At 49.3% G+C, this 27,225-nt stretch overlaps 1 protein-coding gene across 1 annotated transcript in view; it reads left to right on the top strand.

The window, feature by feature from the left end:
• Window positions 1-1,058: 1,058 nt before the first annotated feature.
• Window positions 1,059-27,225, top strand: part of LOC123356692 (zinc finger protein 850-like) — a 39,053-nt gene continuing 12,886 nt past the window's right edge. The window contains exons 1-4 of the mRNA XM_045000098.1: window positions 1,059-1,801; window positions 10,284-10,410; window positions 13,811-13,924; window positions 14,266-15,603. Of these exons, the coding sequence (XP_044856033.1) occupies window positions 1,388-1,801; window positions 10,284-10,410; window positions 13,811-13,924; window positions 14,266-15,603 (1,993 nt within the window). The 5' untranslated portion in view covers window positions 1,059-1,387. The remainder of the gene's footprint in view (window positions 1,802-10,283; window positions 10,411-13,810; window positions 13,925-14,265; window positions 15,604-27,225) is intronic.

Here is a 27,225-nt window from a genome sequence, read left to right as displayed (position 1 = left end):
GCAGAACGGGCCCAAAGTGAAAAGTTCGGACGTGACCAATTATTCCTCATGTTAGAAAAAAGCCAGAGGTTGTCACAGAAACCAGCAGGGAAACGTCAAACAATGACAGAGCTGCGGGAGCCTCCGGCGCCCGGCTTCACGGGAGGGCCGGTAACAACGGCAGGGACCGCGACTGGTTGGATAATTCATCCGGCTGGCTCCACCCAGGGTAAACCTCGAAGACTGCAAGCAGCAGGGCCTGATTCTCCCGGCTCCAGGTGGGGAACAAGCCAGACCCTCCTGCGCACTGGATCCGCGGGAATTCACTGCGGGGGGCGGGTGTGAATAGATTTTAATCCTCCCCAGTGAGGGCAGCTGCTGCAGCTTCGGCAGATGTGACTGAGCATGTGTGTGAGCCTGACCCTGCTCCGGCTGGAGTCCCTGGGCCCGATCCTGCGGGAAGAGGGGGAGGGGCTGGAGTCCCTGGGCCCGATCCTGCGGGGAGAGGGGGAGGGATTGGAGTCCCTGGGCCCAATCCTGCGGGGAGGGGCTGGATTAACTGGGCCCGATCCTGCGGGGAGAGGGGGAGGGGCTGGAGTCCCTGGGCCCGATCCTGCGGGGAGGGGCTGGCGGCACTGGGCCCGATCCTGCGGGGGGCTGGATTCACTGGGCCCGATCCTGCGCGCCCTATTGTTCCAGCTCGGCTGTGGATACAAATTTCGTATCTGGGGCCCGGCAAATCTGCGGCTTCCGACCCGGTCGCCTGGCTCCGCTCGCCCGCCCCAGTCACAGGCCGGGGCTCGAGCAGCTGGCGGGGCGGGGTGGGGCCGGGAGGCAGGAGCCGGGAGAACAAAGACCGGGGGCGGGGCTCTGGCACAGGCTGGGGGCGGGGCAGCTCCTGGGGGCGGGGCTCTGGCACAGCCCGGGGGCAGGATCCGCCCCCCCCCCGCTGGGATGGGGGGCAGAGACTGGGGCCTGGCGGGGGGGGGTCCCTGTGGAGGAGGGGGGTGTCGGGCATGGGGGGAGAGGCCGGAGTTGCGGGGCAGGGGTGGGGATTGAACTGTCTCTGTGCAGCCAGGACAAGGGAGTTAATTGGATCCTGTCCCTGTTTGTGCCTCTCGTCTCTCAGACTCTGATACAAATTCTCTCTAGTTCTGCCCCTTTTCTCGCTCAGTGTCTCACACGTGGCTATAAACTCTGGGGAGATTCCCCCCTTTCCCCTCAAATGATCAACTCTCTCATCTCTCCTACTTTCCCCCATTCTCTCCATACTTCTCAAATGTCCATTGAAAATCTCCTCCCATTTCGGGGGGTTTCCCCACCCATTTTATCTGCACTAATTTGTGTTTGTTTAGGTGGGAAATTGTTGCCCTGAGTCAGGGATGGGCTGACTCTGGGGTGCGGTCGGATGGGGTGTCCGTTCTCTGACAGCAACAGGGTGGGGGAAGGGAGGAGCCAGTGTCCCTGTGGAGCCTGCCCAGCCCCTTTGGTTCTGCTCCTTTGCAGCATTTTGTTCAGAGACTTTATTACTGGGGAGGCTGAAAAATCTGTGGGCTTAGTCTGGTGGGGGGGGGGGGTGGTAGGTCTACAATGGAATAAAGAGATCAAGCATGTTTCCAGCATGGCAGAATGTAGGATGTCTGTCTGCAGGGAAAGGACCTGGAGGAATTGTGAGGTGAAATTAACTAAAGCCTGTTCTGAAACCTCCAGAACTGCCCTTCTCATCGTGCCAGGCTGCAGAACGATGTCCATGTTTTGCTCCAGTTCATCCCGTCCTCCCTTGGGACAGAAAAAAGAAATGGCTGCAGAGGAGACCGTTCAGGTAAGGATTATTGGGGGGTTGTTGGTGGGTTCCTGCTGGAGGAGAGGGACAGCAAATACACCAGAGATGGGAAGGTTTTCACAGTCTGGTTTGGAGGTTGAAGCGGGGTAGGAAATGCACAGGGTGGAGAAAGGGAGGAGGACAGGGTGTGGCAAACCTGCTGGGAGTTGTTTAATAAGTGGCCTTCATTCTAGGAACAGACCCAAGAGGTTCAGAGGTGGAAATGCCCTAATTTGTTGAACAGAAAATAACCCACCTACATGGGGCTAGGAAAACGGACCAGACTCATAGGGCTGGAGCCTGACCCAGTGCTGTGAGATATGAAGGGGGCACCCACCAGTCAGGCTTAGGGGAGATTCCCCTCCCTTCATATCCAGCTCCTCACAATGAGGAGGGTGTTGGGCTTCCTACCAGGCAGCTCTCCCTGGACCCTGCTAGGGGCTCCGTCTCCTGTGTCCGTCTGTGGCTAGTAGGTGTGTGATGGATCTGCTGGGCGAGACAAGGGGCTCTCTCTTTGTCCCCTCACCCTGGTGTTTCCTGGATGTTCTGAGCAGAGTGGGGGTGGGACTTTGCGATGCTCCCATTTGATTGGCTTACAGTTAAAAAGGTCATAGAGCAGTTTTTAAACTAAGGGCTGGGGGAAAGCCACCAGGTGTGGAGGAGCACATGGTTCGGACAAGGGGAGGAGCTATTAATGGAAGATGATAAAAAGAGCCAAATTAAAAAAAGTCCCATTGAATTACAGCATGTAATGGCAGACAGCTAAAAAAATGACAATTTTTTTAAGTGCTTATATACCATGCTAGAAGTCTAAATAATAAGATGGGTGAACTAGAGTGCCTCTTATTAAATGAGGATATTGATATAATAGGCATCACAGAAACTTGGTGGAATGAGGATAATCAATGAGACATATTTTGTACCCTGGTATTAGTGTATCAGAGGGACAGAATGGGTCATGCTGGTGGGGGAGTGGCACTATTGGTGAAAGAAAGCATCAAATCAAATGAAGTAAAAATCTTAAATGAACCAAACTGTATCGTAGAATCTCTATGGATAGTAATTCCATGCTTGAACAATAAGAATATAGCAATAGGGATATATTACTGACCACCTGACCAGGATGGTGTTAGTGACTGAAATGCTCAGGGAGACTAGAGAGGCTCTTAAAATGAAAAACTCAATAATAATAATGGGTGATTTCAACTATCTCCTTAGTGACTGGGAACATGTCACCTCAGGGCAGGATGCAGAGATAAAGTTTCTTGACACCTTAAATGACTGCTTCTTGGAGCAGCTGGTCCTAGAACCCATCAGAGGAGAGGCAATTCTTGATTTAGTCCTAAGTGGAGCACAGGATCTGGTGCAAAAGGTGAATATAGCTGGACTCTGGTAATAGTGACCATAATATAATTACATTTAACATCCCAGTGGAGGGGAAAACACCACAGTAGCCCAACACTGTAACATTTAATTTCAGAAAAAGAAACAACACAAAACTGAGGATGTTAAACAGAAATGAAAGGGTACCATGCCAAAAGTGAAATCCCTGCAAGTTGCATGAAAACTTTTTAAGGACACCGTAATAGAGGCTCAACTTAAATGTATACCCCACATTAAAAAAACAGTAAAAGAACCAAAAAAGTGCCACTATGGCTAAACAACAAAGTAAAAGAAGCAGTGAGAGGCAAAAAGGCATCCTTTACAAAGTGGAAGTTAAATCCTAGTGAAGAAAATAGAAAAGAGCATAAACTCGGCAAGTGAAGTGTACAAATATAATTAGGAAGGCCAAAAAGAATTTGAAGAACAGCTAGACAAAGACTCAAAAAGTAATAGTAAAAAAGTGTTTAAGTACATCAGAAGCAGGAAGCCTGCTAAACAACCAGTGGGGCCTATTTTTTTAAAGGGAAAAAAAGGTGATCGAGGTAACTACAGGCCTGTCAGTTTGACATTTGTAGTATGCAAGGTCTTGGAAAAAATTTGGAAGGAGAAAGTAGTTAAGGACACTGAGGTCGATGGTAATTGAGACAAAATACAACGTGGTTTTACAAAAGGTAGATTGTGCCAAGCCAACCTGATCTCCTTCTTTGAGACGGTAACAGATTTTTTAGACAAAGGAAATGCAGTGGATCTAATTTACCTCGATTTCAGTAAGGCATTGGATATGGTTCCACATGGGGAATTATTAGCTAAATTGGAAAAGATGGGGAGGGATAGCTCAGTGGTTTGAGCATTGGCCTGCTAAACCCAGGGTTGTGAGTTCAATCGTTGAGGGGGCCGCTTAGGGATCTGGGGCAAAAATTGGTCCTGCTAGTGAAGGCAGGGGGCTGGACTCGATGACCTTTCAAGGTCCCTTCCAGTTCTAGGAGATTGGTATATCTCCAATTATTACCTTTAAAATTGAAAGGTGGATAAGGAACAGGTTAAAGGGGAGACTACAACGGGTTGTACTAAAAGGTGAACTGTCAGGCTGGAAGGAGGTTATTAGTCGAGTTCCTCAGGGATCGGTTTTGGGACCAATCTTATTTAATCTTTTTATTACTGACCTTGGCACAAAAAGTGGAGTGTGCTAATAAAATCTGAGGATGACACAAAGCTGGGAGGTATTGCCAATACAGAGAGCGACCGGAATATCATACAGGAAGATCTGGATGACCTTGTAAACTGGAGTAATAGGATGAAATTTAATAGTGAAAAGTGCATTTAGGGATTAATAACAAGAATTTTTGTTATAAGTTGGGGACATATCAGTTGGAAGTAACGGAGGAGAAGGACCTCGGAGTATTGGTTGATCACAGGATGACTATGAGCCACCAATGTAATGTGGCTGTGAAAAAAGCTAATGCAGTCTTGGGATGCATCAGGTGAGGTATTTCCAGTAAAGATAAGGAGCGCTTAAAGACGATAAAGTCATTGCAGAGAAACTAAATGGATTCTTTGCTTCAGTCTTCACGGCTGAGGATGTTAGGGAGATTCCCAAACCTGAGCTGGCTTTTGTAGGTGACAAATCTGAGGAACTGTCACAGATTGAAGTGTCACTAGAGGAGATTTTTGGAATTAATTGATAAACTCAACATTAACAAGTCACCGGGACCAGATGGCATTCACCCAAGAGTTCTGAAAGAACTCAAATGTGAAGTTGCAGAACTATTAACTAAGGTTTGTAACCTGTCCTTTAAATCGGCATTGGTACCCAATGACTGGAAGTTAGCTAATGTAACGCCAATATTTAAAAAGGGCTCTAGAGGTGATCCCGGCAATTACAGACCAGTAAGTCTAACATTGGTACTGGGCAAATTAGTCGAAACAATAGTTAAGAATAAAATTGTCAGACACATAGAAAAACATAAACTGTTGAGCAATAGTCAACGTGGTTTCTGTAAAGGGAAATCGTGTCTTATTAATCTATTAGAGTTCTTTGAAGGGGTCAACAAACGTGGACAAGGGGGATCCAGTGGACATAGTGTACTTAGATTTCCAGAAAGCCTTTGACAAGGCTCTTACGTAAATTAAGCTGTCATGGGATAAAAGGGAAGGTCCTTTCATGGATTGAGAACTGGTTAAAGGACAGGGAACAAAGGGTAGGAATTAATGGTAAATTCTCAGAATGGAGAGGGGTAACTAGTGGTGTTCCCCAAGGGTCAGTCCTAAGACCAATCCTATTCAATTTATTCATAAATGATCTGGAGAAAGGGGTAAACAGTGAGGTGGCAAAGTTTGCAGATGATACTAAACTGCTCAAGATCGTTAAGACCAAAGCAGATTGTGAAGAACGTCAAAAAGATCTCACAAAACTAAGTGATTGGGCAACAAAATGGCAAATGAAATTTAATGTGGATAAATGTAAAGTAATGCACATTGGAAAAAATAACCCCAACTATACATACAACATGATGGGGGCTAATTTAGCTACAACGAGTCAGGAAAAAGATCTTGGAGTCATCGTGGATAGTTCTCTGAAGATGTCCACGCAGTGTGCAGAGGCGGTCAAAAAAGCAAACAGGATGTTAGGAATCATTAAAAAGGGGATAGAAAACAAGACTGAGAAAATATATAAATCCATGGTACGCCCACATCTCGAATACTGTGTACAGATGTGGTCTCCTCACCTCAAAAAAGGTATTCTAGCACTAGAAAAGGTTCAGAAAAGGGCAACTAAAATGATTAGGGGTTTAGAGAAGGTCCCATACGAGGAAAGATTAAAGAGGCTAGGACTCTTCAGCTTGGAAAAGAGAAGACTAAGGGGGGACATGATAGAGGTATATAAAATCATGAGTGATGTGGAGAAAGTGGATAAGGAAAAGTTATTTACTTATTCCCATAATACAAGAACTAGGGGTCACCAAATGAAATTAATAGGCAGTAGGTTTAAAACAAATAAAAGGAAGTTCTTCTTCACGCAGCGCACAGTCAACTTGTGGAACTCCTTACCTGAGGAGGTTGTGAAGGCTAGGACTATAACAATGTTTAAAAGGGGACTGGATAAATTCATGGTGGCTAAGTCCATAAGTGGCTATTAGCTAGGATGGGTAAGAATGGTGTCCCTAGCCTCTGTTTGTCAGAGGATGGAGATGGATGGCAGGAGAGAGATCACTTGATCATTGCCTGTTAGGTTCACTCTCTCTGGGGCACCTGGCATTGGCCACTGTCGGTAGACAGATACTGGGCTAGATGGACCTTTGGTCTGACCCGGTATGGCCGTTCTTATGTTCTTATGTAGGTGTTAGTACCATTATACAAGGCACTGGTGAGACCTCATCTGGAATATTGTGTGCAGTTCTGGTCTCCCATGTTTAAGAAGGATGAATTCAAACTGAAACAGGTACAGAGAAGGGCTACTAGGATGATCCGAGGAATGGAAATCCTGTCTTATGAAAGGAGACTCAAAGAGCTTGGCTTGTTTAGCCTAACCAAAAGAAGGCTGAGGGGAGATACAATTGCTCTCTCTAAATATATCAGAGGAATAAATACCAGGGAGGGAGAGGAATTATTTAAGCTCAGTACCAATGTGGACACAAGAACAAGTGGATATAAACTGGCCATCAGGAAGTTTAGACTTGAAATTAGACGAAGGTTTCTGACCATTAGAGGAGTGAAGTTCTGGAACAGCCTTTCAAGGGGAGCAGAGGGGGCAAAAGACATATCTGGTTTCAAGACTAAGCTTGATAAGTTTATGGAGGGGATGGTATGATGGGATAGCCTAATTTTGGCATTTAATTGATCTTGACTATTAGCGGTAAATATGCCCAATGGCCTGTGATGGGATGTTAGGTGGGGTAGGATCTGAGTTGCTGCAGAGAATTCTTTCCTGGGTGTCTGGCTGGTGAGTCTTGCCCACATGTTCAGGGTTTAGCTGATTGCTATATTTGGGGTCGGGAAGGAATTTTCCTCCAGGGTAGATTGGCAGAGGCCCTGGGGTTTTTTCGCCTTCCTCCGCAGCGTGGGGCACGGGTCACTTGCTGGAGGATTCTCTGCACCTTGAAGTCTTTAAATCATGATTTAAGGACTTCAATAGCTCAGACATAGGTTAGGGGTTTGTTGCGGGAGTGGGTGAGTGAGATTCTGTGACCTGCATTGTGCAGGAGGTCAGACTAGATGATCATATTAGTCCCTTCTGACCTTAAAGTCTATGACTGTAAGATAGGACGATCGAGATGATAAAGGAGCACTCAAGGACAATAAAGCCATTGCAGAGAAAATAAATGAATTCTTTGCATTGGTCTTCACGGCTGAGGATATGAGGGAGATTCCCAAGCCAGAGCCATTGTTTTTAGGTGACAAATCTGAGGAACTGTCCCAGATTGAGGTGTTATTAGGGGAGGTTTTGGAACAAATTGATAAACTAAACAGTAATAAATCTCCAGGACCAGACAGGATTCACCCAGGAGTTCTGAAGGAACTCGAATGTGAAATTGCAGAACTACTAATTGTAGTCTATGACCTATCATTTAAATCAGCTTCTGTACCAGATGACTGGAGGATAGCTAATGTGATGCCAATTTTTAAAAAGGGCTCCAGAGGTGATCCCGGCAATTACAGCCAGTAAGCCTGACTTCAGGCAAACTGGTTGAAACTCTAGTAAAGAACAAAATTGTCAGACACATAGATGAACATAATTTGTTGGGGAAGAGTCAACATGGTTTTTGTAAAGGGAAATCATGCCTCACCAATCTGCTAGAATTCTTTGAGGGGGTCAACAAGCATGTAGACCAAGAGCACCTTCAGCAAATTTTGCAGGTGCCACTAAACTAGGAGGAGTGGTAGATATGCTGGAGGGTAGGGATAGGATACAGAGGGACCTAGACAAATTAGAGGACTGGGCCAAAAGAAATCTGATGAGGTTCAACGAGGACAAATGCAAAGTCCTGCACTTAGGATGGAAGAATCCCATGTACTGCTACAGACTAGGGACCAGATGGCTAGGCAGCAGTTCTTCAGAAAAGGACCTAGGGGTTACAGTGGACAAGAAGCTGGATATGAGTCAACGGTGTGCCCTTGTTGCCAAGAAGTCTAACGACATTTTGGGCCGTATAAGTAGGGGCATTGCTAGCAGAACGAGGGACGTGATCATTCCCCTCTATTCAACATTGGTGAGGCCTCATCTGGAGTACTGTGTCCAGTTTTGAGCCCCACACTACAAGAAAGATGTGGACAAACTGGAAAGAGTCCAGCAAAGGGCAACAAAAATAATTAGGGGGCTGGAGCACATGACTTACGAGGAGAGGCTGAGGGAACTGGGATTGTTTCTTCTGTAGAATAGAAGAATGAGGGGGGATTTGATAGCTGCTTTCAACTCCCTGAAAGGGGATTCCAAAGAGGATGGATCTAGACTGTTCTCAGTGGTAGCAGATGACAGAACAAGGAGCAATGGTCTCAAGTTGCAGTGGGAGAGGTTTAGGTTGGATATTAGGAAAACCTTTTTCACTAGGAGGGTGGTGAAGCACTGGAATGGATTCCCTAGGGAGGTGGTGGAATCTCTTTCCTTAGAGGTTTTTAAGGTCAGGCTTGACAAAAGCCCTGGCTGGGATGATGTAGTTGGGAATTGGTCCTGCTTTGAGCAGGGGATTGGACTAGATACCTCCTGAGGTCCTTTCCAGCCCTGATATTCTATGATTCTAAGGAGGATCTAGTGGATATAGTATACTTAGATTTGTCAGAAAGCTGTTCACAAGGTCCCTCACCAAAGGCTCTTAAGCAAAGTAAGCTGTCATGGGATAAGAGGTGGGTCCTCTCATGAATTGGTAACTGGTTAAAATATAGGAAAAGAGTAGGAATAAATGGTCAGTTTTCAGAATGGAGAGAGGTAAATAGCGGTGTCCCCCAGGGGTCTGTTCTGGGACCAGTCCTATTCAACATATTCATAAATGATCTGGAAAAAGGGGTAATCAGTGAGGTGATAACATTTACAGATGATATAAAACTACTCAAAATAGTTAAGACCAAGGCAGAATGTGAAGAGCTACAAACGGATCTCTCAGAACTGGGTGACTGGGCAACAAAATTTAAAACACTGGTGTTAAATTCAGTGTTGATAAATGCAAAGTAATGCACATTGGAAAAGATAATATCAAATACACATAAAATCGTGGGGTCTAAATTAACTGTTACCACTCAAGACAGAGATTTTGGAGTCATTGTGGATAGTTCTCTGAAAACATCCAGTCAATGTGCAGCAGCATCAAAAAAGCAAACAGAATGTTGGGAATAATTAAGAAAGGGATATATAATAAGGCAGAAAATATATTGCCTGTATATAATTCCATGGGATGCCCACATCTTGAATACTGTGTGTAGATGTGGTCGCCCCATCTCAAAAAAGATATATTGAAAATGGAAAAGGTTCAGAAAAGGGCAACAAAAACGATTAGGGGCATGGAGCGGCTTCCGTATGAGAAGAGATTAATAAGACTGTTACTTTTCAGCTTGGAAAAGAGACGACTAAAGGGGGATATGCTAGAGGTCTATAAAACCATGACTGGTGTGGAGAAAGTAAATAAGGAAGTGTTATTTAATCCTTCTCATAACACAAGAACTAGGAGTCACCAAATGAAATCAATAGGCAGCAGGTTTAAAACAAACAAAAGGAAGTATTTCTTCACACAACGCACAGTCAGTGTGTGGAACTCCTTGCCAGAAGATGTTGTGAAGGCCAAGACTATAACAAAGATTAAAAAAAAAAAAACCCTAGAGAAGTTCATGGAGGACAGGTCCATCAGTGGCTATTAGCCAGGATGGGGAGGGATGGTGTCCCTAGCCTCTGTTTGCCAGAAGCTGGGAATGAGCAACAGGGGATGGGTCACTTGATGATTACCTGTTCTGTTCATTCCCTCTGGGGCACCTGGCACTGTCAGAAGACAGGGTGCTGGGCTAGATGGACCTTTGGTCTGACCCAGTACGGCCGTTCTTATGTTCCTCTCCCCCACGAATAGTGGGGTTGTGAGTGGGGCAGCAGGTACTGAGTGTTGGACTCTTGCTCTTTCAGGGGCTGGTGACCTTCGAGGAGGTGGCTGTGTATTTCACCAGGGAAGAGTGGGCTCTGCTGGACCCCACTCAGAGAGCCCTCTACTGGGATGTCATGCAGGAGAACTGTGAGAATGTGACCTCGCTGGGTAAGGGTTCCTGTCCCCTCGGTTATTAGAAGGGGAAATGAAGAGTTAATGTTCACAACACCCCACAATGCCACCTTTGCTCTGCCCTGTTTCAGCATCACCCCAGCATGCCAGTGACACACACGCTGCCTGAGACCCTCCCCTGCTACAGAACACTTTGGGAACAGAGCACAGGTGCAGTACAACAACCAGAGGGTCGTCTAGCCGAGTTTGGTACCTCCGTGCTGTAGGTGTCCTCTGTCTCCCTGCGATGAGTGGTCAGTGGTAGCCCCAGGGGTATGTCAGCACCTTGCTCAGCCAGCAGCCTTGGGAGCTCTGGCCAGGCATCCAGTGGCAGTCCTGGGAGCTCCTCCTCGATGTCCTGCTCCGGCAACAGGGGGAAGCATCCATCTCCCTTGGCAGCACCAGCACAAATAAGGGCCAGCCTTTTGTACTTCCGCTTACTGTCCCGCCCCTCCACGTCCGGTGGGGTGGGCATGGCTTTTCTGGTTCTGAAGCCCAAGGGGCGGGTTACAGTCCCTCTGGGTCTAGCTCGGAGGAGGCCACACCTCCTTGCTACACACTCCCCTCCCCTCCCCGTGAGGTTTCCTTCGGAGTTGTTGTCTTCACTTTGCCATTGATCGACCTTGGAGTCCGCTAGCACGTATGCCCCCAGGCTGCTGGCAATCTCCACGACAAGAACTCACCCTTGTGCACCTTCACTGACACAACCTGCAACACACAGCACAGAAATGAGGCAGGCTAGGTCCCTCGGGGTTCACATGTACCTCTCTTCATCCCACAGTCTCAGCTCTGCCAAGCTGCTCCAACGAATCCATCCTCCTTTCAATTACAGCTGACACATTGCACACAACTGGAGGGCATGTGGATAAATGCCGGTGTTCCAATCTGTGGAACGCAACACAAACAATGGCATGTTCTTAGTCCTTCCTTGTGTCTGTTGTAGACTCAGATTTTATGTCCAGAAAGGACTATTCGTTCATCCAGTTTGGCCTGCTGTATAACACAGGCTACAGAATTTCATCCAGATATAGCCTTGTGTTTGGCTAAATCATCTTCCGGAAAGGGATCCAGTCTTGACCTGAAGACTTCCTGAGCTGGAGAAGATGCCACTGATCTTCGTAGTTTGTAAACCTTTGCACCAGCCTTCCTGAACTGTTTCCAGTGGTTAGTGCCAACTCAAGGATTAGGGAAGGGCAGAGTTAAGGTTGTGTTGCAGGTGGCATCATTTTCTAGTTTTCAGAGGTTTAGGTTTAGCTCCCATCCACATGCTGAGAGGACATGAGGCCACGCTGGGCAACCATAACTCTGCATTAATGTACTTTATGGGTATTTTACCCTGATTTTTTTTCTTAATGCCCTTTTTGCCACTGTAACTGTGTCTACCTTACAGCTTTTCCCGGCCCAGCTGTGATGGTTAGTGGTGTGATTTTTACACCCCTAACTGCCAGTGCTATGCTGGCAAAACTTGTAAGTACAGACCGGGAAGACTCTGCTACTTGAAGTCTTTAAATCTGCTACTTGAAGTCTTTAAATCAGGATTTGGGGACTTCAACAGCTGAGTCAAGGGAGAGAATTATTTCAGGAGTGGGTGGGTCAGCTTTTGTGGCCTGCATCTTGCGGGAGGTCAGACTAGATGATCATAATGGTCCCTTCTGATCTTAAGTTCTATGATTCTATGATTCTGCATGTGGACTTTAGAGCACATGAAAATAGGACTCTGAACCCAGATATTTTGTAATCAGAGGGGAAAACTTCCAACAGGAACTTCTGCAGAATGCAAGAAAAAAGCACAACACACGTTGCCTGAAACTATCAGCAGTTGGGCTCCATCTCAAATTCAGGGGTGGGGTTTAGGTTCAATGGCCGCAGCATAGACCCTCTTGAGCCAACCCGAAGAGGCAGTGGGGGCTGCGTACTACCTGGGAGAAATGCCAAGTGACGGAGATCAGTCCGGGGACAATGAGAACCGTAGCTTCGGCCCCAGCTCTGTGTAAGGAAATATGACAAGAGGAAGATGATTTTTGTAGAAAGCTGCCAAAGGGGGTGGAGGGGCTGTATCTTAGGAACCTCTTTAACAAACCTCCCCATATTTGACCCACTAACCTTTCCTTGCATGCCCATGAAAACGTTGCCCAGCTAATTTCAAGAGAATCCAGATAAACATGGAATTTAGGGTAGTTAGAATAGGTTGTTTTTAAACAGAAAATAATGCTTCCGTCGAGCTAGCTACTGCCTCTCGCGGAGGTGGGTGACCTATGCTCAGGGGAGAACCTTTCTCGTTGCTGTAGCGAGTGTCTACACTGATGCAGTACAGCAGGACAGTCGCAGTGTCTCAAGTGTAGACAAGCCCTGAGATACGACATTCAGTGGCACCCGCTCCCCACTGCCGTCCCTCCTTTTCCTTACTGCGCTGAATCCCACCAGCCCGTGCTCACCAGTCCCGGCTTTCATACGACTCTCCCATTGTCTCTGGGGTTCTCTCTGTGCTTAAGAAGCAGATCCAGGGTGAGTTCCCCTCTAGCCGGAGTCTTTACTTCCCGGAACACGAAGTTACTGACTCTGTCTCTTAGGAGCTGCATTGCCAAGATGGCCAATGGCATATTGGGCTGCATTAGTAGGAGCACTGCCAGCAGAGTGAGGGGAGTGATTATTCCCCTCTATTCAGCACTGGTGAGGCCACATCTGGAGTATTGTGTCCAGTTTTGGTCCCCCCCCACTACAGAAGGGATGTGGACAAATAGGAGAGAGTCCAGTGGAGGGCAACAAAAATGGTCAGGGGTCTGGAGCACATGACTTACAAGGAGAGGCTGAGGGAACTGGGGTTATTTAGTCTGCAGAAGAGACGAGTGAGGAGGAATTTGATAGCAGCGTTCAGCTACCCAAAGGGGGGTTCCAAAGAGGCTGGAGCTCAGCTGTTCTCAGTGGTGACAGATGACAGAACAAGGAGCAAGTTGCAGTGGGGGAGGTGTAGGTTGGATATTAGGAAACACTATTTCACTAGGAGGGTGATGAAGCACTGGAATGGGTTCCCTAGGGAGGTGGTAGACTCTCCATCCTTGGAGGTTTTTAAAGCCTGGCTTGACAAAGCCCTGGCTGGGATGATTTAGTTGGGGCTTAGTCCTGCTTTGAGCAGGGGATTGGACTAGATACCTCCTGAGGTCCCTTCCAACCCTGATATTCTATGATTCTACGAGCAGTGTCTGGCTGGGTGTGTTCCCAGCAGAGATGGGGATAGTTAAATCCCTCATACGCAGAGTGTACTGCACCTTTGAGCACCTGAGGAACTGCCCCCGGGATTTGACAGCTTTAAAATGGGATGGGGTTAAACCAATAGACTCTTTGTGAGAAATGTCCCATGAACTCCCCTGATCTCCCTTGTTTTCTGTCCCCTGTGCAGGGTTTCCCGTTTCCAAACCTGATGTGATCTCCCAGCTGGAACGAGGGGAGGAGCCGTGGGTCCTGGATCTCCAGGGGTCAGAGGAAGGAGAGATCCTGAGAGGCGCCTGCGCAGGTGAGGGATCATTAACCCAATTCAAAAATGCTCCGTGGCTGAAGGAAAGAGCTGGGACTCCCTTAAAAGGCCTTGGGAGCTTTCTGAGTTCAGGAGTATCCCCAGGAGGGCTTGTATCCTATGGGCAGCTATCGCTCACGGCTTCCTACCCATCCTCACGGACACCCACCAGCAGCTCCCTCCCTGATGGGATGTGGAGGCAGAATTGTTCCCCTCCTCTGTCCCCTAAGGAGAAGGGTTTAGGAGAATTCAGCTATTAGGGTTTTTCTGTCTCTCCGGGTCAAATTTTGCTTTGATTTCCCCTTTTCCACCCGTTTCTGACATTTCTCCCTGTGTCCCAGCAGGTGCTGGGATGGTGAGTGAGAACGAGGAACTGAATCCTCAGCAGAAAGAAGCTGAGCAAGTGGAAGCACGCGGGGGATTATCGCAAGGATCCCAAGGGAATGTGTCCAGGCTTCATGTGCAGAGAAAAGCCTCTGATTGCCAGCACAGGCCAGAGACGCAGCAGGGAAACCAGCTAGGCGAGAAACTTGGTAAATCCCTTAATTGTCAGGAGACTCTATCAGACGTCAAGGAAATCAAAGCCCAGCAGAGAACACCCACAGGAGAAAGAAAAATCACATGCACCGAGTGTGGGAAACACTTCAGTAGCCGCTCAGACCTTATGAAACATGAGCGAATCCACACAGGAGAGAGGCCCTATGGATGTGGGGTGTGCGGGAAAACTTTCATCCAGAGCTCCCACCTTGTTCGGCATCAGAGGATCCACTCAGGGGAGAGACCCCATGAGTGCGGCAAGTGTGGGAAACAGTTCACTCTGAGCTCCGCCCTCACTAGACACCAGAGGATCCACACGGGAGAGCGACCCTATGAATGCAGCGAGTGCGGGAAAACCTTCACTGACAGCTCCGCCCTTATTAATCACCAGAGGGCCCACACGGGAGAGCGACCCTACACATGTAGTGAGTGCGGGAAACAGTTCACTCGGAGCTCAGGTCTTATTATACATCAGAGGATCCACACAGGAGAGAGGCCCTATGAGTGCTGCGAGTGCGGGAAAAGCTTCACTGTCAACTCAGACCTAATTAATCATCAGAGAATCCACACAGGAGAGAGGCCCCATGAATGCAGTGAGTGCAGGAAAAGCTTCACTCAGAGCTCAGCCCTTATTAGACATCAGAGGATCCACACAGGGGAGCGACCGTATAAATGTTGTGAGTGCGGGAAAAGCTTCACTGTCAAGTCAGATCTTCTTGGACATCAGAGAATCCACACGGGAAAGATCCCCTATAAATGCTCTGAGTGTGGGAAAACTTTCACTCAGAGATCAGCCCTTATTACACATCAGAGGGTCCACACAGGAGTGCGGCCCTATGAATGCCGAGAATGCGGGAAAAAATTCACTGTCAAGTCAGACCTTAATAGACATCAGAGAGTCCACACAGGAGAGCGCCCCTATGAGTGCTGTGAGTGCGGGAGACAGTTCAGTCAGAAATCAAACCTTAGCGCCCATCAGACAAGCCACACAGGAGAAACCCCTTATCAGTGCTGTGAGTGCGGGAAAGGCTTCAGTGTGAGCTCAGCCCTTATAATCCATCAGAGAATTCACACGGGAGAGAGACCCTATCGATGCTCGGTGTGCAGGAAAAGTTTCCTCCGCAGCTCACACCTGAATAGACATCAGAGTCTCCACCGGAGAGAGTGACAGCATCAAAACTTTGTGTAGGGCAGAGAAAAGATTTTTTTTTTTAAACACATATGCTAATTCCCACACAGTGACCTATTGGTTTGTTTGCACCGTTTGTGTCACCCTGTTCTCTCAGCTCCCTCACGTAAGTTCCCCACTTTTGCCTTTTTGCAGGTTGGCCTTCTCGGGGGTGAATCCCGCGGTCCTTTCTACCACCTCCTTTCTCCTGGGAGTCTTGGAAGTGTGTGTCCCTCCGGCCAGGAGTTTCCCTCAGCCCTAGGTGGGGGAAATAGGGGTGACCTCAAGTAGCTAAATGGAGCTAAAACTGATCTGGGCTTTGTCTCCTCTAGGATTTTCCAGCCTAATGTAAGCGCACCACTATATGTGCCGTGCTGACATAGCCCAGGCACAGGGGTGGGGTTACCTAGCACCTTCCCCTTTGACCTGTCCTAATCAACACCAATTTTCCTGGTCTGGACGAGCCCTGAGCATCACATTTATACTGTCACCATGCGATTGTTAGTCACCAAGGTCTGTTTTGGCAACAGATTGTCTCATCCCCAGTTGTTCTCACGCCGGTCCAGGTTGTGCTGGGCAGCAGGTATTTTTCTTTTTACCATTTCCCTTATAGAAAATCTATTTCAATATAACAAAAAGGAGGAGCAGGAGTGGGACAAATGTATCTTTTTGGCCTTTGCTACACCAGAAGGAAATGGGGTGAGTTGGAGGGATTCCCTCCTTCCCCATCACCACTCCAACAACACCGGGTTCCATCTGAGCCACAATGGAGTTTATCCATCTGTATTCCCTTCCACCTTCCAAGCATCATAATAGCAATTTGATCCTAAATCCAACTCGTTAGGGCTGGAGATGAAGGATGGGGAATTCCAATGAATCCCAAACACAGTGTGATCATTCCCAGTTTAAATCCCAGTTTCTGTCTATTGACAGAACCACTTCTGGGCTTTTTCCTCCTGAGCTGGGCTCATTTGCAGATGAGAAGGTCGGCAGTTTTTCCCTATTACAATGTTTTTTTTTCTAAATAACACGACTCCATAATAATGAAGTGCTGTTGAGTGAAGCAGGTTTGAATGGATCAGAGGAGAAGGTGACGGGGAAATATGCTGTCTTGATTTCTGAGTAATCAAATGTAACCTGCTCTGGCATTTCATTTTGTACGAACAAGAAATTGACTCTGTGTTGTGGGTTTTTCGCTCTCTCCTGGAGGCCATTTGGTCACATAACTGAATATTAGTGTTGTTCTCCAGGCAGTAGCGCAGATTTATCAGGGACTTTGGGACAAATGACTGTTTGCTAAACAATTACTGTCTTATTTTATTTTTATCTTTCCCCCACCGCTGCATGATGACACAGAAGAAGCTCAAGTGCAGTTCACTCACCAGGAGAGGATGCTCCAAGCCATCGGGTGTGCTACCAAGGAAACGGGAGTGGGTTTAGGGCTCCGCTGTGAAATGGTGAACAGCACACCCAAATTGTGCAACTAACTGAAATAATTGGGTGTGTGTGGCCTATGATTTGGGAAACGCTTTCCCTGTCTGTGTTGATGTGGAGAAAACAGAAGTGTCATTTTTGGTGAACTTGCGCTTGGTAGATTCTGCAAATATTCACTACAATGAAATCAGTAGCCGCACACTATTTATTTTTTAATAGATTCTGCTCCTTTGGTGATTTACAGGGATTCTGCTGCAGGTGTGTATTACTCCTGGGGGAATTCTGCATCAAAAAATAAAAATTCTGCGCACAATATTTTTAAAATCGGCATATTTTGTGTGTCAAAATAACACAATGTAATCATGCCAGCTTCAATTATTTTGGTAATTTCATATTATCTGTCAGAAAGTATGTCTCTAACAATACAGACCAAAAAAAAAAAAGATTCTGGTGAATTTTTTTTTGACAAATAGATTCTGAAATACACCATAACTCCAAGGCTGAGCTGGGAAAATGTGTGAGAGAAATAGTGTACAGGAGAACATAGTGTACAGGAGAACACAGACCCAGATATTGGTTATTTCAAATGGAATTTGTTTTGACAAGCTCTAAAGTAAAATTACTTAAGGAGACAAGTTGTGTAACCTTTTACCCAATTAGACTGACTGGATCACTGATTTCCCCACTTCTCTGCAAAGCGAAGATGTATAACATCTGTCAGGAGAGGCCCATGGTTCTTTTTATGAATGGCAATGGATGCACGAGCTAATAGGTAGTTTTTCTGTTATTTTTATAGGAGCTGAAACCCCTTTTCCTTTTTTGAGGAAGCTCATGGTCACAGTTCATCCTTTTAACCCTCAAGCCAGGGTATGGAAACCTCTCCACAATGGTCTTTGAATTTATTTTATTTTGGAGATCTTTGGGCTTCAAACCTCCAGAGTGCATGGGGTTCGCAGCAATCGATATTTTAAGAAAACTCTTCCAAACTGACGATAGCCCAAAGTCTGCCTCGTGTGAAATGGATCAGGCCACAGTGTCTGTAACCAAGGTGTCCCTCACTCCTCATTTGCCTGTAGACTTCAGGCAAGTGACTGCAATGCATGGTGAGCTAGAATGCTCAACCATGAAGACCAAGGTAAAGGTGGAAGCCCTTTTGCACCAGAAAGATGGACGTTCCAGGACTCCCAGACTGATCCCCTCTGGGGAAGGAAGTTGTAACATCAACACCAGGCCGTGCCAGCCTTGACCTGTCTCCTTGTACCTGAGAGAGCTTGCGAAGGTGGAGTACTGAGCCGGCAACCCCATCGCCTGACTCCTTGACTGCAGCTCTACCTCCTACTCCACGGGAGTCCAAAGAGCTGCAGCGTTGGAATCACACGTCAATTTCAATATCCGATTGGTACTTTTTCTATTTTTCAGACTTTGTTTTTGTCAACTGGGAGCCATTCCAGCCTTCCTATTCTACTCCAGTGGGACAGTGGGGCTCAGTGCATGCACGTGTGTTTGAAACCTGTCACAGCCATGCAGGGAAGGAGCTAAAAGGAATAATGCCCAAACCTAAATACCCCTAAAATGCTGCCCTACAAAGTGATTGAATATGTGCTCCTCGTTCTGTGAAAGTGGTCAAAGAACCTAAGCTGTCGGATACATACTGTTAAAAACCTGTGTATTAAGGTTTTATCTGTGGAAGCCGCTGGGAGAAGGTTAGCCACACACTGGGGAGATCTAAGGCAGAAGCTCTGAACTTGTGGCTTAAATATGAACAATAAATTGGTGTTAGTGTTGATATCTTCAAGCAGCTGAGTGTGGATTGCAGGGATGTGCTCTGACTGGGATTAACTAAATGGACAGCTGCCTCCTTGGGTTCCTGTTTCAGGATTTATAAGGGCTGATTTTCTGCTGTATAATTCTGATGGTTTGGCTGAACTGATGATTTGATTCTAAAGCAAGATAATTGTTAACTGAGTGATTTCCTGCTCTGACCTGACCGAGATCATTGTACTGTGTGCCCCAGAGCCAGCTGGGGGGTGTTACTAATGGTTTAGATTTAGTTAGATGTGCTGGTCATTTTATTTGTTCATTTTAATGAAATGTATACAAGGGATATTGAGTCATGTCTTCCAATAAGCTACATGGGCCGGAACCCTAGAGATCAGCCGGCCCTACTCGGAGCCTTATTAACTCTTAGGTTCTCATGTGGGACCAGCTGGGGGGGCCACACCTATCTCAGCTCTCGCTGCATCCTAGGAGGCTCACACAAGGGAAAATGAGCTCCCCAGCGCAGGCTTTCAGGAGTAGTGGGGGTGGGCCAGGGGCAGTGTGTCTGTCTGCCTGATGAGGGGTTGGTGGAAGCGGGTATCTCAGCCGGTGGGAGAAGTGGCTCTGTCCCACCCCCTCCACTCCACATGGGCTGAGCAGAGGGACCCTGCTCCGGGCACCTAAATTCACTCCACATAGGTGCCTGGAGCAGGGTCCCTCTGCTCAGGCCAAGTTCCCACGCCCCTCTCTTGCTGAGATGCCTGTGAGGGCACAGGAGCTCCAGGGAGACACTGATGCTGAGAGTCTCCCTGGGCCAGGGCTGGCCTAGAGCCATATGATCCCCATTCCTTACATAAATAATTGGAGATATACCAATCTCCTAGAACTGGAAGGGACCTCAGAAGGTCATCGAGTCCAGGGGCGGCTCTACAAATTTGGCCGCCCCACGCAGTCATGCCTGCGGGAGGTCCACCGGAGCCGCGGGAGCAGCGGACCTCCCGCGGGCATGACTGCGGAGGGTCCGCTGGTCGCGTGGCTCGGCTGGACCTCCCGCAGCTGCGGGCGGTTCGCTGGTCCGGCGGCTCCGGTTGAGCTGCCGCAGTCATGCCTGCGGGAGGTCCAGCCGAGCCGCGGGACCAGCGAACCGTCCGCAGTCATGCCTGCGGCAGGTCCGCTGCTCCCGCGGCTCCGGTGGACCTCCCGCAGGCATGACTGCGGCAAGTCCACCGGCCCAGCCTGCCGCCCCCCCGGGAAAGGGCCGCCCCAGGCGGGTGCTTGCCCCGCTGGGCTCTGGAGCCAGCCCTGATCGAGTCCAGCCCCCTGCCTTCACAAGCAGGACCAAGTACTGATTTTTGCCCCAGATCCCCAAGTGGCCCCCTCAAGGATTGAACTCATAACCCTGGGTTTAGCAGGCCAATGCTCAAACCACTGAGCTATCCCACCCTCAGGAGCTGGCGTGAGGGGCTGCCCTGGCCTGGGACATGGGGCTGGAAGGTTCCTCCCAGAGGCAACATTGTGCCCTTCCAGTATCAGCAAGTACAAATTGTCTGTGCTGGGAGGGGCAGACTGTCCCCTGGTGCGATGTACGTGTAGGCCGTGTCCCTTGGCGCAGTGCACATGTATGTCCCGGCCTGTCGCGGTGGGCAGGGAGCATGCTGTTACCGCGCTTATAGCCTACCAGATTCTACTGGGTCACGCCACAGTGAGGGTCAGGGTCGCATGGCAGCCCTCAGGTACAGGGCAGCGCGGTCTAGAGGCCAGAGTCAATACTGCGGCCCTTGCATTCAGGGCAGCATGGCCTGGCAACCAGAGCCCAGATAGCAGCCCTAAGACACAGGGCAGCATGGCCTAGCAGCCAATACTCAGGAGGCCGTCACCGGGGGTAGGGGGGCGACAGTGGCCCAGGTATGGAGGCCTGGGCCGACCCGACTCCACCAGGCCCTGACCCAGTGCCCTAACAGTGATGGAGTCATCTGCCACTGGGTCAGTGGGGAATGCCACCGAAACATACTGACCTCACACGGTGGGAGATACCACTTGCTGATCTTAAACACAAAAATGAAGCTTACAAGAAGTGGAAGATTGGACAAATGACCAGGGAGGAGTATAAAAATCTTGCTCAGGCATGCAGGAGTGAAATTAGGAAGGCCAAATCACACTTGGAGTTGCAGCTAGCAAGGGATGTTAAGAGTAACAAGAAGAGTTTCTTCAGGTATGTTAGAACAAGAAGACGGTCAGGGAAAGTGTGGGACAGGCAACCTAGTGATGGAGGATGTGGAAAAAGCTAATGTACTCAGTGCTTTTTTTGCCTCTGTCTTCACGAACAAGGTGAGCTCCCAGACTGCTGCACTGGGCAGCACAGCATGGGGAGGAGGTGACCAGCCCTCTGTGGAGAAAGAAGTAGTTCAGGACTATTTAGAAAAGCTGGATGAGCACAAAGCCATGGGGCTGGATGCGCTGCATCCAAGGGTGCTAAAGGAGTTGGCGGATGTGATTGCAGAGCCATTGGTCATTATCTTTGAAACCTCATGGCAATCAGGGGAGGTCCCGGATGACTGGCAAAAGGCTATTGTAGTGCCCATCTTTTAAAAAGGGAAGGAAGAGGATCCAGGGAACTACAGGCCAGTCAGACTCACCTCAGTCCCTGGAAAAATCATGGAGCAGGTCCTCAAGGAATCAATTTTGAAGCACTTAGAAGAGAGGAAAGTGATCAGGAACAGTCAGCAGGGATTCACCAAGGGCAAGTCATGCCTGACTAACCTAATTGCCTTCTTTGAGGAGGTAACTGGGTCTGTGGATGAGGGGAAAGCAGTGGATGTGTTATTCCTTGACTTTAGCAAAGCTTTTGATACAGTCTCCCACAGTATTCTTGCCAGCAAGTTAAAGACATATACTATAAGGTGGATAGAAAGCTGGCTAGATCATCGGGCTCAATGGGTAGTGATAAATGGCTCCATGTATAGTTGGACCAGTATCAAGCGGAGTGCCCCAAGGGTCGGTTCTGGGGCCAGTTTTGTTCAATATCTTCATTAATGATCTGGATGATGGGATGCATTGCACCCTCAGCAAGTTTGCAGATGACACTAAACTGGGAGGAGTGGTAAATACGCTAGAGGGTAGGAATTGGATACTGCCTCCAGCTGCTTCACCGCTCCCCTCCCCGACCAGTCAGCTGACTGGGTTCAACAAGGACAAGTGCAGAGTCCTGCACTTAGGACGGAAGAATCCCATTAACTGTTACAGACTAGGGACCGGATGGCTGGGCAGCAGTTCTTCAGAAAAGGACCTAGGGGTTACAGTGGACGAGAAGCTGGATATGAGTCAGCAGTTGCCCTTGTTGCCAAGAAGGCTAATGGCACTTTGGGCTGTATAAGTAGGGACATAGCCAGCAGATTGAGGGATGTGATCATTCTCCTCTATTCGACATTGGTGAGGCCTCATCTGGAGTACTGTGTCCAGTTTTGGGCCCCACACTACGAGAAGGATGTGGAAAAATTGGAAAGAGTCCAGCGGAGGGCAACAAAAATGATTAAGGGGCTGGAGCACATGATTTATGAGGAGAGGCTGAGGGAACTGGGATTATTTAGTCTGCAGAAGAGAAGAATGAGGGGGGATTTGATCGCTGCTTTCAACTACCTGAAGCGGGGGTTCCAAAGAGGTGGGATCTAGACCAGGGGTCGGCAACCTTTCAGAAGTGCTGTGCCGAGTCTTCATTTATTCACTCTAATTTAAGGTTTTGCATGCCAGTCATACACTTTAATGTTTTTAAAAGGTCTCTTTCTATAAGTCTATAATATAGAACTAAACTATTGTTGTATCTAAAGTAAATAAGATATTTAAAATGTTTAAAAAGCTTCATTTAAAATTAAATTAAAATGCAGAGCCCCCCGGACTGGTGGCCAGGACCCGCGCAGTGAGAGTGCAGCTGAAAATCAGCTCGCATGCCACCTTCGGCACCCGTGCCATAGGTTGCCTACCGCTGATCTAGACTGTTCTCAGAGGTAGCAGATGACAGAACAGTGGGGGAGGTTTAGGTTGGATATTAGGAGAAACTTTTTCACTAGCAGTGTGGTGAAGCACTGGAATGGGTTCCTTAGCGGGGGGGGCGGGGTGGAATCTCCTTCCTTAGAGGTTTTTAAGGTCAGGCTTGACAAAGCCCTGGCTGGGATGATTTAGTTGGTGTTGGTCCTGCTTTGAGCAGGGGGTTGGACTAGGGTTTCCAATCCTAATATTCTATGAATGGTGAGGAAATGGAGTGGGGGAAGCAGGCAGAGGTTACAGAGAAGCCTATTTACCTACAGCAGGGACACTGCCTTGCCCTGTTTCCGCATCACCAGAGCAAGCCAATGACATGCGCACTATCCCTCTGCCCTCCCCTGCTACAGAACACTCTGGGAACAGGAGCAGAACCGCACAAAGTCTAACAACTTCTCTTTACACATATCAGAGGGGTAGCTGGATTAGTCTGGATCGGTAAAAAGTGACAAAGAGTCCTGTGGCACCTTATAGATTAACAGACGTATTGGAGCCACAGGACTCTTTGTTGCTTTTTATACATATGCCACCTGGCTGCTGACAGTCTCCATGACAAGAACACGCCCTTGTGCACCTTCATTGACACAACGTACAACACTCAGCACAGAAATGAGGCAGACTTGGTTCTCCCAAGTTTCACATGCACCTCCCTTCCTATCACAGTCACAGCTCTGCCAAGCTGCTCCCAGTAATCCATCCAGCATCGTATTCTAGCTAGAGATGACGGATTGCACACAGCTGGTGGGCATGCAGATAAATGGCCGGTATTCCCATCTGTGCAACACAAACAGTGACGGTTCTTTTCATATCTCTCGTAGATGTCTAGGTTTTTATGGCCAGATGTGACTATTAGGTCATCTGGTCTGACCTCTTCTGTAACACAGGAGGCAGGAGGCAAGTGCGGCATGTTTAGGATGATGGTGGAGAGAGAAAAAAGGCTGGATTCAAGGCAAGAGGAGACCAAAGGAGGGGAAGGTGAATGGCAGCTCCACACAGGACCACGGCGCTCTGACACCCCAGTTCTGGGCACCCTGGACAGTCCTAGCTAGAGAGAACAGGCAAACAGGGACCCATCCCCCTGCAATGAACCTCTCCTGGCAGAAGGCCCCATGGAGCACTATGAGCTGTAGTGGGAGTGAGGGGCCTGGGGACAGAGGGCAGCTGAAGTCCCTCAGTTGTATGGGAACGAGGCACTGCAGAATGAAAGGGCTTCACCCCCCTCACAGCTGGGACTGAGGGGCAGCAACAGCTGTTAGGGTCTGTGATCAGGATTGGGGGAAAGACAAGATCCCCAGCTGATGTTAATCATCCTGCCTCCATTCGAGTAAATGGGCCAGATCCTCAGCCAATGTGAACTTCTTTTACTCCAATGGCGACAACGTCTCTGTTTTCCTCATGTCCCATTTAACCAGCTAATTTCCCTGTCCGGGCTAAACTTTGTCATCTAGGTGGTATTGACTCCGCAGCATCCTCTGTCTCACCCCCTCTAGTGCCTGGCCCACATGCAGGAGAACAGCCGACTGCTCTCAGTTGTGCTACTAGCTCAAGGGGCAGAGGTCCGTATGTGGGGCAGCGAATGGCCCTGTTCTGCTGATGAGCCTGTGGAGCTCAGAACGGCTCCACATGGTGCAATCCCTCTTTGCTCCGGTTGTGAGCTTTAAAACTCTAGGAAATGACCAAAAAAAAAAAATGTCCTGGCACCTTTTCTGTGGGGGATTCTGGGGGCAGGAGGAAAAGGCCACTGTCTCACCAAGAACCAGCCGTGTGATGGGTCAGTGCTGGATGTGCAGTGAGCACAAACACTCCTCACTCAGCCTCTCTTCTGCAGTCATCCCTTTGCATCGCTCCTTCCTCAGCCAGCCCGAGACACAGGCTGTTCAGTCCCCTGACAGCTCCCTGGGGCCAGTGGCCCTTCAATGCAGCACCTCAGGAGGTGACACCAGCCAGAGAGGAGCGGCAGTGACTGGGCATTGGGGTGCCTGTGCCTGGGAAGCCCATGCCGAGAGGGGGGAGGGGAAATCAAAAAGCCCCTCTGCTCCCCACAGCCTATTACTGCAAGCACTGGGGTCGCGCTGGAGTGTAACTGTTCCCCCCGCTGCCTGTGCCGGGGTTTTGCCCGGTCACCCTCAGGCAGCGCCTCACCCGGGAGCTGACCCCCAGTTCCTCCCCCCCACCCTGATTTTGCCCTTCAGTCCCTATCCCAACCGTGCCTCCAGCTGCTTCACCGCCCCCCTCCCCGACCAGTCACTTTCCACCCCCTGCTCAGACCCGGGCCAACCCCCTGCTCCGATTTTCCGCCTTTGCCCCCTTTTAACCCCTGTAAATAGCAGTTAGGAGAATCTGGCGCCAAGTAAGGGCAGGGGGAAGGGCAGTGGCTTCAGCAGATGTTACGGAGCATGCTCAGTGCCCTCCAGTAGCTAAGCGAGACCAGTTTTTCGCACGGTACAGCCCCCTCCCCCCCCCAGGAGCTGGGGGATGGGGAGTGACTTGTCCTGCAGCACCTGCCCGCGCACACGCGGCCCCGCCGGGAGCGCTGCAGCCGGGCTGGTATCTGCAGGACACAGGGGAAGGGGCACGAGCAGCTGGGAGCGGCCGGGCTGGAGGAGGCAGGACTTGGGGGCACCAAAGCCCGGAGATCGGGCACGGGGCAGCCGGGGAGGGGCCGTTCTCCAGGGGAAACCAGCCCCGGAGCCAGAGACTCCAGGTGAGCGAGAGCCCCCGGGGGCCGGGCCGGAAAGTGACTCTCCGCCCCGGGGAGCCTCAGACGCTGCAGCCCCCGGGAACCTGCTCCCTGGTGGCCACTCCTGCTGCCAGCAGCGCCGGGGCCTCCCGAGCCGGAGCCGGAGCCGAGCCGCTGTTCTGCCCCCGGCACCGCTGGGATTGGGGGGGGGGCAGAGACGAGGGGAGAAGTGGGGGGCGTTAATTGGCTCCTTTACCTGTTTGTGCCTCTCGCCTCTCACCCACTGATAGAAATTCTCTCTAGTTCTGCCCCTTTTCTCTCTCAGTGTCACATATGGATCATCGGTTCCAAGGAGATCCTGTCCCCATTTCCCCTAAAAGTATTGATTCTCCCTTCTCTTCCTACCAGGCAGCTCTCCCTGGGCCCTGCTAGGGGCTCCATTGCCTGCATGTCGGTGGCTAGTAGGTGTGTGATGGATCTGCTGGGAGAGACAAGGGGCTCTCTCTTCATCCCCTCACCCTGGTGTTTTCTGGATACTCTGAGCAGGGTGGGGGTGGGACTCTGTTCAGTGGGATCTACTCAGAGCTCCCATTTGATTGGCTCCTCTCCCCCGTGAATAGTGGGGCTGTGAGTGGGGCAGCAGGTACTGAGTGTTGGACTCTTGCTCTTTCAGGGGCCGGTGACCTTCGAGGCTGTGCGAAGGAGGGGGCTCTGCTGGACCCCGCTCAGAGAGCCCTCTACAGAGACGTCATGCAGGAGAACTGTGAGAATGTGACCTCGCTGGGTAAGGATTCCCGTCCCCTCAGTTCTTAGAAGGGGAAATGCAGAGTTAAGGTTTATAACACCCCACAATGCCACCTCTGCCTTGCCCTGTTTCCGCATCACCAGAGCAAGCCCATGACATGCGCACTAGCCCTCTGCCCTCCCCTGCTACAGAACACTCTGGGAACAGGAGCAGAACTGCACAAAGTCTAACAACTTCTCTTTACACATATCAGAGAGGTAGCTGGATTAGTCTGGATCGGTAAAAAGCGACAAAGAGTCCTGTGGCACCTTATAGATTAACAGACGTATTGGAGCCACAGGACTCTTTGTTGCTTTTTATACATATGCCACCTGGCTGCTGACAGTCTCCATGACAAGAACACGCCCTTGTGCACCTTCACTGACACAACCTACAACACTCAGCACAGAAATGAGGCAGACTTGGTTCCCCCAAGTTCCACACGCATCTCCCTTCCTATCACAGTCACAGCTCTGCCAAGCTGCTCCCAGTAATCCATCCAGCATCGTATTCTAGCTAGAGATGACGGATTGCACACAGCTGGTGGGCATGCAGATAAATGGCCGGTATTCCCATCTGTGCAACACAAACAGTGACGGTTCTTTTCATATCTCTCGTAGATGTCTAGGTTTTTATGGCCAGATGTGACTATTAGGTCATCTGGTCTGACCTCTTCTGTAACACAGGCCACAGGATATCTTCCAGTTACTGCCAAGTTGAGCTGAATACCTGGTTTGGATAAAATCATCTTCCAGTCTTGACCTGAAGACTTAGAATCATAGAATATCAGGGTGGGAAGGGACCTCAGGAGGTATCTAGTCCAACCCCCTGCTCAAAGCAGGACCAAACCCAACTAAATCATCCCAGCCCGGGCTTTATCAAGCCTGACTTTAAAAACCTCTAAG

Source organism: Mauremys mutica, chromosome 26 (assembly GCF_020497125.1).
Source record: "Mauremys mutica isolate MM-2020 ecotype Southern chromosome 26, ASM2049712v1, whole genome shotgun sequence".
NCBI classification, from domain to species: domain Eukaryota; kingdom Metazoa; phylum Chordata; order Testudines; family Geoemydidae; genus Mauremys; species Mauremys mutica.
The sequence above is the reverse complement of the archived record's forward strand: the minus strand, read 5'-3'. Positions and strand labels throughout refer to the sequence as shown.